The sequence below is a fragment of the Tachyglossus aculeatus genome, chromosome 4 (genome assembly GCF_015852505.1).
Source record: "Tachyglossus aculeatus isolate mTacAcu1 chromosome 4, mTacAcu1.pri, whole genome shotgun sequence".
Lineage (NCBI taxonomy): Eukaryota > Metazoa > Chordata > Mammalia > Monotremata > Tachyglossidae > Tachyglossus > Tachyglossus aculeatus.
In genome coordinates this window covers 86,985,831-86,998,585 of record NC_052069.1, presented here as the reverse complement: position 1 = coordinate 86,998,585, position 12,755 = coordinate 86,985,831, and the positions used below count along the sequence as shown (strand labels likewise).

At 42.0% G+C, this 12,755-nt stretch overlaps 1 protein-coding gene across 2 annotated transcripts in view; it reads left to right on the top strand.

Moving 5' to 3' along the window:
* Positions 1-12,755, top strand: part of CPQ (carboxypeptidase Q) — a 389,493-nt gene that overhangs the window by 213,739 nt on the left and 162,999 nt on the right. For both annotated transcript variants that reach the window (XM_038745090.1, XM_038745091.1), the window contains one exon: positions 7,772-7,883. In XM_038745090.1, coding sequence (XP_038601018.1) covers positions 7,772-7,883 — 112 coding nt within the window. The remainder of the gene's footprint in view (positions 1-7,771; positions 7,884-12,755) is intronic.

Below are 12,755 nucleotides of genomic sequence, written 5' to 3'. Positions count from 1 at the left end.
ATCCCATTACTACTAGTACTTCTACAGAAACCTAGCAATTTCAGATTGAAGATCCCACTGGGAAGCTCAACCTGACAGGGAAATCTTTGGTGCCAAGCCTGTGTGACCCTTGGGAACTGAAGAAATTATTCATTCATTCATTCATTCAATCATATCTATTGAGCGTTTACTAAGTGCAGAGCACTGTACTAAGCACTTGGGAAGTACTGGTGTTGAGGAGCAGGAAAAGCACTCTCAAGAATGTGGAAGAGAAAGGAGAATTTGCTCTCATTGGTGATTAAATAATGCCAACTGGACTTACCATTTCTCACCTTTGAAATCAAAGAGCAGATGTCTGGCCCTGGAGTTTCAAGACCAAATAACCAGGAGTAAAATCTGCTACTTCAAACTAAGGGATTGTCTAAGGGAATAATAATAATAATGATGATGGTATTTGTTAAGCACTTACTATGTGCCAAGCGCTGTTCTAAGCGCTGGGGAGGATACAAGGTAATCAGGTTGTCCTACGGGGGGCTCACAGTCTTCATCCCCATTTTACAGATGAGGTAATTGAGGCACAGAGAAGTTAAGTGACTTGCCCAAAGTCACACAGATGACAAGTGGCAGAGCCAGGATTAGAACCCATGACCTCTGACTCCCAAGCACGGGCTCTTTCCACTGAGCCACGCTGCTCCATAATCAATGATTCATTTATTCATTCATTTAATCATATTTACTGAGCACTTACTGTGTACAGAGCACTGTACTATGCGCTTGGGAGAGTACAGTGCAGTAATAAGCAGACACGTTCCCTGCCCACACTGAGCTTACAGTCTAGAATAGGGGGAGATGGATGTAAATACAAATGATATATGAGGGGCTTACTGTGTGCAGAGCACTATGCTCAGTGCTTGGGACAGGTCAGTAGAGTTGGTAATAATAATAATAATTGTGGTATTTGTTAAGCACTTACTGTGTGCCAGACAGTGTACTAAGTTCTGGGGTGGATAAAAGCAAACTGGGTTGGACACAGTCCCTATCCCACATGGGGCTCACAGTATCAATCCCCATTTTACAGATGAGGTAATTGAGGCCCAGAGAAGTTGTAACATGCCCAAACTGTCACAGCAGACAAGGGGCAGAGCCAGGATTAGGCATGGTAGCTATGATCCCTGCCCACAAGGAATTTACAATCTAGTGTGGGAGATAGAAAAAATAGATTACAGAAAGGGGAATCAACAGAATATAAAAATGCATTCATAAGGGCTCTGTGGTGGGATAAGTATCAAGGTGTTAGCTTGGCCTAGTCGAAAGAGTTTGGGCTTGAAAGTCAGAGAACCTTGGTTCTAATCCCGGCTCCTCCACTTCTCTGCTTTGTGACTTTGGGCAAGTCACTTCTAGACTGTGAGCCCACTGTTGGGTAGGGACCGTCTCTATATGTTGCCAACTTGAACTTCCCACGCGCTTAGTACAGTGCTCTGTACACAGTAAGCGCTCAGTAAATACAATTGAAAAGTCACTTACCTTCTCTCAGTTCCCTCATCTGCAAAATGGGGGTTCAATTTCTGTTCTCCCTCCTACTCAGATGGTAAGCCCCAAGTGGGACCTGATGATCTTGTATCTACCTCGGAACTTAGTACAGTGCTTGGCGCATAATAAGTGTTTAACAAATACCACAATTTGTTTGTGATAATTTGAGCTCCTTGCCTTGAAGGGGGTGAAAGGGAAGCAGGCTCTGTATTGACCCTTTAGGAGCGGCTTCTCTTGATATTTAGACAGGCAAGAGGCTGCTTAGAGAAGGCTCATTGTGTGTTGTGGTTGCAATAAGTCTTGGAAGGTTAATGAGCACTTGAGCAGTGTGGTTTAGTGGATAGAGCATGAGCCTAGGAGTCAGGAGGTCATGAGTTCTAATCCTGGCTCTGCCACTTGTCTGCTGTGTGATGTTGGGCAAGTCACTAAACTTCAGTTCCCTTATCTGTAAAAAAAAAATAAGTCTGTGAGCCCTATGTGGAGTAGGGACTGTGTCCAACCCAATTTGTTTCTTGTTTCTACCGCAGTGCTTAGAACAGTAACTGGCACATTATAAACACTTAAAAATACCATAATTATCATTATTTTAATTTAATGGCTTTTGATTCTTGTGAGGCTAAGTGTGTCACTCTGGTTTCTCTTCCAGAGATCTCATTTAATCAGGAGTCTGGAAGATAAGATTTATTGCATTGTGTCTTTAGTAGAAAAGACAGCAGGGTTTTCCTCCCTGTTCCATTTTTGTATATTTTTGTCTTGGGTTCTTTCACTCATATTTATTGAGAGCTTAGTGTGTGCGAAACACTGTTCTAAGAACTTGGGAGCATACAATGCAACAATGAACAGACACATTCCCTGCCCACAGTGAGATTTCAGTCGGGGCATGGTGGGGTTGAGGTTGGGGGGTGAAGAGATAGTCATCAATATAAATAAATAATTACAGATATGTACATAAGTGCTGTGGGGCTGCAAGGGGGTAGAACAAAGGGAGCAAATCAGGGTGATGCAGAAGAGAATGGGAGAAGAGGAAAGGGAGATTTAGTCAGGGAAGACCCCTTGGATTCTCACAAATTGGGCAAGACAGATTCTCTCATTCCTTGCTGGTAATTTCTGAGCCCTGTGAGAGACAGTGAAAGATATGAGGAAAGGTTCTCTTAGTCTGGAATGCATGTGGAATCAAGCTGGATGTTTATGATGCTCCCTCCTTAAATTAAAAATTTTAGTACTGTTTCTTTCCAGAATGCTTACCTGTTGACAAAGACCAAAACCTTCAGAGAGTGAGCAAAACTGACCACTATTCCTATGATGGCCGGGAATTGAGTGGTTTACAGGAGAATCGAGATTTATTGAGCACCTACTCTGTGCAGAGCACTGTACTAAGAGCTTGTGAGAGTCCACAACAGGCTAATGGCCTAGAGGGGGAGACAGACAATACCATAAATAAATAAAATAAGGATATATACGTGAATGCTGTGGTGCTGAAGGAGGAGTAAATAAAAGGAGCAAATTCAAGTGCAAGGGTGAGATTAGGGTCAATGTTTTTCCTGCTCCTTATGACCCTCATGGTTTAGGAGAATCAGGGACTGTGTTCGTTCATTCAATCGTACTGTGTTGGAAGGGTCCAAAGTTTAGCGATTAGGTGGGAAATTCCTTGAGGGCAGGGATTACTGCAAATTATAATCCTTCACTATATTTTCAAAGCACCTAAACATGCTCTGCTCATGGTGCTCAGTCAAACTATGAATGGCATTTTTTGAGTGCTTACTGTGTGCAGAGCACTGTACTAAGTGTTTGGGAGACTACTATACAACAGAGTTGGTAGGCACATTCCCTGCTTCCAAGGAGCTTACAGTCTATAGGCATTACTGTACCAGTCAATACCAGTGATCTATCAATGGTATTTATTGAATGCTTACTGTATGCAGAGCACTGTACTAAGAGCCTGGGAGAGCATGATAGAATCAGCAGACACATTCCCTACCCATATCGAGCTTACAGTCTAGTCGTCTCCCTTCTAGAGGGTCAATCAGAAATCTCCATGTCATTGGTAGAGCCACAATAAAAGGGTTTTGACTTGGTAGGTTACAAAGGCTTGAGTGATTGAGGCAAAATCTCTCCATGAGCTGATCAGTCAGTTGTACTTACTGAGCACTTTCTCTGTGGAGAATAGTGTTCTAAGCCTTTGGGAGAGAATCACAAAGCTAGTCGACTTGATCCCTTCTGCCAAAGATCTTGCAGTCTAGCAATGAGACAAACATTGACAGATAATAGATAGGGAGAAGAAACAGAATTCAAAGATTAGTGGTGTGGGACAGGAGGGGAAATGAGTATCCAAATGGTTTGGTGGTGCAGAAGTGCTGAAGTGGCAGTTAGGATGAGGAATAGAATGGGGGAAATGGGAGAAAGTCTCTGGGAGAAGAGTTTTGAACATGGGGAAAAATGGGGGTCCATCATTTTGATGTGGAAGGAAGTTTTAAGCAGGAGAGAGAAGGTGGAAAAAATGAGTATCCAAATGCTTTGGTGGTGCAGAAGTGCTGAAGTGGCAGTTAGGATGAGGAATAGGATGGGGGAAATGGGACAAAGCCTTTGGGAGAAGAGTTTTGAAGATGGGGGAAAATGGGGTCCATCATTTTGATATGGAAGGAAGTTTGAAGCAGGAGAGAGAAGGTGGAAAAGCAGCGTGGCATAGTGGATAGAGCACAGACCTTGGAATCAGAAGGTCATGGGTTCTATTTCTGACTCTGCCATTTGTCTACTGTGTGATATTGGGCAAGTCACTTCACTTTCCTGTACCTCACTTACCTTATCTGTAAAATGTGGATTGAGATTGCAAGCCTTACATGGGACAGGGACTGTATCCAATTAGGTTTACTTGTATCCTCCTCTCTGCACTTAGTACAGTGTCTGGCACATAGCAAGTGCTTAACAAATGCCATCAAAAAAAAAAGAAAGAGGTAGATGGTGAGAGATCTGGGGACAAGGCACATTGAGTAGATTGGCATTAGAGGAGCAAAATGTGTGAGCCAGGAAGTGGTGGGAGAGAAATGAGGATAAGTAAGGAGATAGAGTGTTGACTGAGTGCCTTAAAGTCAGTGGTAAAGAGCTCTGCTTGCTACAGAGAGGAATCAGCAAATGGAGGATTTTGAGGAGTGGGAAGATGTGTGCCAAATGTTTTACAGAAATGATCTGGGCACTTAAGTGATATATGGACTGGAGAGGGAAGAGGCTGGAGGCAGAGAGGGACAAGAAAGCTGATTCTGTACTCAGAGATATAAATGCTTGGTCAGTGTTCTAATCCTTGGGGTAGTTAGAAGCTAGTCAGGTTGGACATAGTCCACATCCCCCATTGAGTTCACAGTCTTAATCCCCATTTTACAGATGAGGGAACTGAGGCCCAAAGAAATTAAGTGATTTGCCCAAGGTCACCCAGAGGGCAGATGGGGGAGCTGGGTTAGAACCCAAGTCTACTTCCAGGCTTGTGCTTCATCCGCTAGACCACTATATTTCTTTTCCACAAGATACCTTGTAGAACACTATTTTAATCTTTTCCTCCTTTGTCCACCTGTCCACTGCCTATTCACCACATAGAACACTCTCTAGACTATAATAATAATAATGGCATTTATTAGGTGCTTACTATGTGCAAAGCACTGTTCTAAGCGCTGAAGAGGTTATAAGGTGATCAGGTTGTCCCCATAAGATCATTATGAGCATGGAATGTGTCTGTTTACTGTTACATGTACTCTCCAAATTGCATAGTACAGTGCTCTGCACACACTAAGTACTCAACTACGATTGAGTGACTGAACGAGTGAACATTCAGAAACTCTTGACATTTGAGAAACTATTATGAAGACTGTGTGTTAGACCCTAGAAATTTTACTCCAAAAGAAGTTTGTTCAAAGAGAGGAGTTACCTTGGCAGTTCCTTGATATGTCAAATCTAAGGAAAAGAAGAACATTTTGTTCCTTCTCAATCCATTAAAACTTTAATTTGTATTTTAACGTGGTGTCATGAGAGCAAGGAGAACGCCTCAGGATTAGGTCTGGAAGTCCTGTAAGGGATTACTCCCACTTTCTAAATCAATTTCCTGCCTTTGCAATATGTGCTAATTCTCAAGAACGAATGGGAGTCATTCATTTTGGACCAGTCATCTGACCATTGTTTCCACAGAGTGTCTTAAGTACCCCAGAGAACTCTTACTTCCTGAATGAAAGGGCACTACAGTTCTGGTCCTTAATCAGTCAAGTGTGAAGAGGAAAAAGTATCTAGTGAAATCAGCGAATGTCAGCAGCTATTTTGGATTAGTGTAGACAAACTGTGAAACATCTTTCTTCAGATGATTTCCTCAGATTCTCGAGGAGGGGAATCATCAACTGTTCCTACAAGCATCCTGTTACGTTTTTGGAGAAAGAATTCTGACTGTTGTCAGATATGTCTTTTTAATGGTATTTAAGCGCTTAATATGTACCAGTCACTGCACTAAGTGCTGGGGTAGATTAAAAGCTAATCAGTTTGGACACAATCCCTGTCCAGCATAGGACTCAAAGTCTTCATCCCCATTTTACGGAAGAGGTAACTGAGGCACAGAGAAGTTATGTGATTTACCGAAGGTCACACAGCGGATACGTGGCAGAGCTGGGTTTAGAACCAGGTCCTTCTGAATTCCAAGCCTGTGCTCTATCCTCTAAGCCACACTACTTCTCACTAGGCCATGCTGTTTTAAGCTTGGGGATGACTCAGTTATGGTATGTCTTGGGTTTTTCTCTGTAAGGCCACTTCATCTCTTCATTTTGAATTTCATGAACAGGTATCCCTCATGAGCTATTCTAAGCTCAATCAACCAATGATGAGAAGCAGCATGGCATACATGTCCTTATGCTCAACTATTTCCTCTATCCATAATTTATTTTAATGTCTCTCTCCCCTGTGGGGTATCACATCTACCAACTTTTTTTAATAGCATTTGTTAAGCACTTGCTTTGTGCCAGGCACTATGCTAAGCACTGGGGTAGATAAAATATAATAATAATAATAATAATAATGACATTTATTAAGCGCTTACTATGTGCAAACTATTCTAAGCGCTGGGGAGGTTACAAGGAGATCAGGTTGTCCCACAGGGGGCTCACAGTCTTCATCCCCATTTTACAGATGAGGGAACTGAGGCACAGAGAAGTGAAGTGACTTGCCCAAAGTCACACAGCTAAGTGGCGGAGTCAGGATTCGAACCCATGACCCCTGACTCCAAAGCCCGTGCTCTTTCCACTGAGCCACGCTGCTAATAGCTAATAGCTTCTAGTCTGCTTCTCGTAAGATAATCAGGCTGGACAAAGTCAAGTACATAATCGACCCAGCAGGTAGAGCAGATAGGGAAAATGAGGTGTTTATAATTTGCTCTTAAAAATGTTGTTTTCGGCAGAAACTTTTGTTTTTTCCAGAACCATTTATTAATATATTGCAAAAATGAAAATTTTAAATCGACAGGCCCTGTCCCAAATGAGGCTCTCACCGAGTAAATAAAGTAGATTAGGAATTAGGTGTCCTGGGTCCCACCAGTAATCAATCAATCAATCATGGACAAATGAATCAACCAATCACTCATATTGATTGAGAATCTACTGTGTGCAGCACAGTATTACTAAGCACTTGGGAAAGTACAAAACAATAATATAAACATAGTCCTTGTTCACAATGAGCTTACAGTCTAAAGTCACATAATGTCTTGTAGTCTGAGCCCTCACCAAATGACAGATAGTTGGGAGATGAATGGAACATCAGTTGTAGGTGCTGAGCAAAGAAAGGGGTTGCAAGAAGTCAACCCCAAATGAGGAGTCCGCGTTCTGCCATTTTTCCATCCCAGCTTCCCCATGGACAGATCCTTCCTTGGCCCTTCTACCATTCCTTGATATTAGCAAGAAGCTACTGATGAACAAAGTGGCCAACATCCTTGTTGCATAAATCAGATCGATCCCACAGTTTCCACGTGTAAAAGTGGGATGAATGCTACTTCACCTCTTTTCATCACACTGAGATGTTGAGAAGATGAATCAGGTGCTATGTACAAAACTTCCTGGGGCTGGATTTCAAAAGGCTATTAGGAATTGACATTTTATTATTTATTATCTAACCCCAAGTTAGATATCTTCTCTTTCGGTTTTGGATTTTTTTCATCTCTTCTGAACTAGGAATAATGGATCCTCTTATGTCTTGCTATGGAAACATTTTCTGCAAAGTAAATGTCTGTCTATTGTATTTTTTTTAGGTGGTATTGGTCAGTGGACATCTGGACAGCTGGGATGTTGGGCAAGGAGCCATTGATGATGGAGGTGGTGCATTTGTATCATGGGAAGCTCTGTCTCTTATTAAGGATCTTGGTAAATATTTAGAAAGCTATTACCCAATGAGCAAGACTTTCATTGCCGTTGTGTTTATTTTTTAACTGACTTTAGAAGATATTTAGCTATTGATTTGTTTCAGTGAGACTATGCTCTCCCTCCAAATCTGTACCTTTTCCTCTACCTTGCTTCCCAGAACAGAACTAACAAGCACCTTCAAGAGTAAGTCCTGAGTAAATTGTATCCCAGCTGCCAAAGTACTGAATGTACTAGTTGCTACGAAAAACAAATAAGCTAAAGTAACCCAGGCGAGGACAAGAACAGCCTAATGCAATGTTTGTTGCTGGCATTTCCAACTGACTCAGATTATTACAAGGGAGCATATGGAGCTCTGATCATTGCCCAGAAAACCCCATTGCCTCCCATTCCCACTCTTATTGGTCATCTGGAGCAAGACTTTATTGGAGAAATTAAATCTAGGTCAGTATATTGGAAGGGACAAGCAAGTGTCCTCTAACTCAGCCCTTCTGTCTCTTCCAGTATGAGAAGCTGAGCCTCATCGCTGCTTTGGGCCAGACTAATGAGAAACAGCGTGGTCTCAGGATAGAGCACAGGCTTTAGAGTCAGAGGTCATGAGTTCAAATCCCAGCTCTGCCACTTGTCAGCTGTGTGACTTTGGGCAAGTCACTTAACTTATCTGTGCCTCAGTTACCTCATCTGTAAAATGGGGATTAAGACCATGGACCCCAAGCGGGACAGGGACTGTGGCCAACCTGATAAGCTTATATCCACCCTAGCACTGAGTAAAGTGTCTGGTACTCTCTAATCACTTAACAGATAAAATTTTAAAAAAAAATGAATGGTCAGAATCCATAGTGGAAAGAGCTCGGGCTTTGGAGTCAGAGGTCATGGGTTCAAATCCTTACTCCACCACTTAGCTGTGTGACCTTGGGCAAGTCACTTAACTTCTCTGTGCCTGTTACCTCATCTCTAAAATGGAGATTAACTGTGAGCCCCACGTGGGACAAACTCGTAACCTCCCCAGCCTTTAGAACAGTGCTTTGCACATAGTAAGTGCTTAATAAACGCCATTATTATCATTATTATTATTAGAACACGGGTCCTTCTGACTCACAGGCTCACGTCCTATCCACTAAGCCACGCTGCTTCCCTATGATCCCTTTCAGTCCATTGTGGTGGACCTATGCACCTTTTCACCAGAACCAGGGAAAGGAGGTGGATGGGGGTTGAGATAACGGGTGAGCAGGTTCGCACAGTTAAAAAGGGAAGATTCCTTCCTCCACAACAGGATTGATTCTGCCTGGGGTTAAAACGTTTGTTCTAGGAAGTGACCTTCAGCTTGTCGAGCTATAGATAGGACTTGGAATCTGCCTGGAGAAGTCTCACTCTTAAAATGACTCATCAGCAGAACCCTCTGATCTTGTCTCAGACTGGCAGCCTGTCTGGTTTGGCCCAGGAATCTGTCTCTGTCTACAAACGATTGCTCTTTGGAGAGGCCCTAAGCGAACTGTGTGCCCAGAACATCACCAGAGTGAATGGTGTCTGTTAAAAATAGAATTGATCACACCTTACCTTTCCCCTCTTGTCCTCTTCACCAAGGTCAATGTGCCAATTCTATAATTATAGTCTTTCCGTCTCTTAAATAGTCACATTGGTAGTCAAAAAATGGTATTTATGCAGTGCTTACTGTGGTTGGAGTACTATACTAAATGCTTGGGAGAGTACAATGCAACAGAGTTAGCAGATACATTCCCTGGCCGTAATGAGTCTAGAGGGGGACATAGACATTAATATGAATAAGTGAGTAATTTATAATATGTAATTTAATGTACACAAGTGCTGGGGGGTGGGGCTGGGGGGTGGGTGGGACTATCAAATGTCCAGAGGTCACAGATCCAAGTGCATAGATGTCACAGAAGGGAAAGCGAGTCATGGAAAAGAGGGCTTAGTCAGGGAAGACGATTTGGAGAAAATGTGTTCTTAATGTTTTGAAGGAGGAGAGAGTGGTGGTCTGGTTTATATGGAGCAGGAGGGGGTTCCAGGCTGGGGGAGGAGGTGAGATAAATGTGAACAGAGCATAGGGGGTAAGCTGGCATTAGGGAAATGGAGTGGGTGAGCTGGGCTATAGTAGAAGATAAATGAAGTGAGGTATTCATTCAGTTGTATTTATTGAGTGCTTGCTGTGTGCAGAGCACTGTACTGTGTGCAGAGCACTGTACTAACTGCTTGGGAAGTACAAGTTGGCATCATATAGAGATGGTCCCTACCCAACAATGGGCTCACAGTCTAGAAGGGGCAAGCTGACTGAGTGCTTCAAAGCCAATGATAAGGAGTTTCTGTTTGATGCAGAGGTGGTTGAGCAGCCATTGCAAGTTCTTGAGGAGTGGGGAGACATGGACTGAAGGTTTTAGTTGATTAGTGTTTCATGCGGCAGAGTGCAGTCTGGATTGGAGTGGGGGGAGTCAGGAGGCCAGAAAGTCAAGTAGGAGGCAGATGCAGTAGTCAAGGTGAGATAGGATATGTTCTTGGATCACCATGGTAGCTGTTTGGATGGAGAAAAAAGGACAGATTTTAGCAACGCTGTGAAGGTAGAACTGACAGGATTTGGTGACAGATTGAATATGTGGGTAGAATGAGAGAGTTGAGTCAAGGACAACACCAAGGTTATGGGCCTGTGAGATGAGACATGCCCACAGCACCTGTATATATGTATATATGTTTGTATGTATTTATTACTCCATTTATTTTACTTGTACATATCTATTCTATTTTATTTTGTTAATATGTTTTGTTTTGTTCTGTCTCCCCCTTCTAGACTGTGAGCCCACTATTGGGTAGGGAGCATCTCTATATGTTGCCAACTTGTACTTCCCAAGCGCTTAGTACAGTGCTCTGCACACAGTAAGCGCTCAATAAATACAATTGATTGATTGATTAATGAGACCTAAATAGTGTTCAGAAATGGTTTGAAAGTGGTTTTGATATTTTTAAAAGTGGTTATTTTACATGGCATGAAATTGAAGCCACTATCACTCGTGGCCTTTGGCAATCTGAATTATTATCATTATTACTATAACTTATCATTTATTGTGGTATTTGTTAAGTGTTTACTATGTGCCAGGCATGGCACAAAGTTCTGCGGTAGGTACAAGCTAATTATTCTACGTTCCACATGGGGCTCACAGTCTTAATCCCCATTTTATAGATGAGGGAACTGAGGCACAAAGAAGTTAAGTGACTTGCCCAAAGTCACCACCAAACAAGTGACAGAGCAGGGATTAGAACCCAGGTCTTTCTAACTTCCAGACCTCTTCTCTTCCTATGAGGCTACATTGCTTCTACAAGTAAGTTCAGTTCTTGATTGGATTTGAAAAGAGGAAGCTATTCTAAGTATATGCACTTTCACTGAGGCTTAACTTGTTCATCTCCTACTTGTGGTTGGGGTCAGATTGGTAACAGATTTCGTTGAGGGTGGAGGTGAAGAGAGGGAGGGAGGGAGAGAGAGTGAGAGATAATATAAAAACAATCAAGATGATTATATAGCATTTTCTGGAGGAAAACTGTTTTCCTTTCTCTAAACTGTATTCCCACATTACTTAGATCGTAAGGAAGCGTATGCTCACTACACTGAATCTAGTATTCCATGACAGTACAGTTGGATCACTCTCATTGCTGGAGGTACAGGAATGGATTGGATGTCTTTTCTAAAAGCTCTACCTATGGTTCTTTCTGTCAAGAACTGGTCTCATTTGCTTCAACTGAAAATCAGAACCGGTGGGTATGATCTGGTTAACTATCTTACATGCCCAGGTGTTACTCAGAAACACAATCTTTCAAATTTATAAGTACTTTAACATCCCTTCAGTAGTACATTAATATATATATATATATATATATATATATATATATATATATATATATATATAAATATGAAGCCATACAGTAGAGTTTTTCCAGGTGTAACATTTGGGCTGTTTCCAAACTTAATTTATTCCACAAATATTAGAAAATCTAGGAGGAAAAGGTCTCTGAGTACTCTTTCCTTCCAGGTTCAAATGACCAAGAATTATTTTTGTTTAACGCCAGCTTTTATAAAGTGACCAATTAACCCACTCTCTGTGGAAGTTACTTTTTATTCTTTTCAAAATCCTGGCCAGGAATTTCTAACTTTTACTGCATTTCCTGCCTTCACAGCAATAGCCAAGTCCATTAACCTGCTGTGAATCACAAGTCTCTGATGAAAGAGGCTGATGTATGAGAATAAGAAAGAGGATAGGGCACTAGAGTCAGTCAGTCATATTTATTGAGTGCTTACTGTGCACGGAGCACTGTAGTAAGGGTTTGGGAGAGGACATTACAGCTGATTTGGCAGATTCTGGGCCTAAGAGGGCAAGAAAATGTTCCTAGTGATTAAAAAAAACCCCATTGCACTAATAATGGTTAATTGGCAAAATCCAAAAAACCCTGTGGAAAACTTTTTCTCCAGAAAAGTGAGATGATTTACTGAAATGGTTCCATGAGTAGTGTGTCATACAGTACATATTTTGGAAGTCCTTGGTGGATTCTGGCATACTGATAAATTGAGATTTATGCCCACTGGGGTGTGCTTGATGTTTGGGAATGTTTTACAACATTTTATTTCCTTCTCCTCCATCTCTCCTTCCTCCTCCAAAAGCTTGAACAACTTTCAGCTAATCTAAGGGTAGAGAAATGGGTGATTTAATGAATGCCTCACCTGTCTCTGGCTCAGTGTGAGGAGGAGTGTGTGTGTGTGTGTGTGTGTGTGTGTGTGTGTGTGTGTGTGTGTGTGTGTGTGTGTGTGTGTGTGTGTGTTACTCAAAACACTTGTTTCATTTTGAGACTCCAGGCGTGGAATGCCTTGGCATTCAT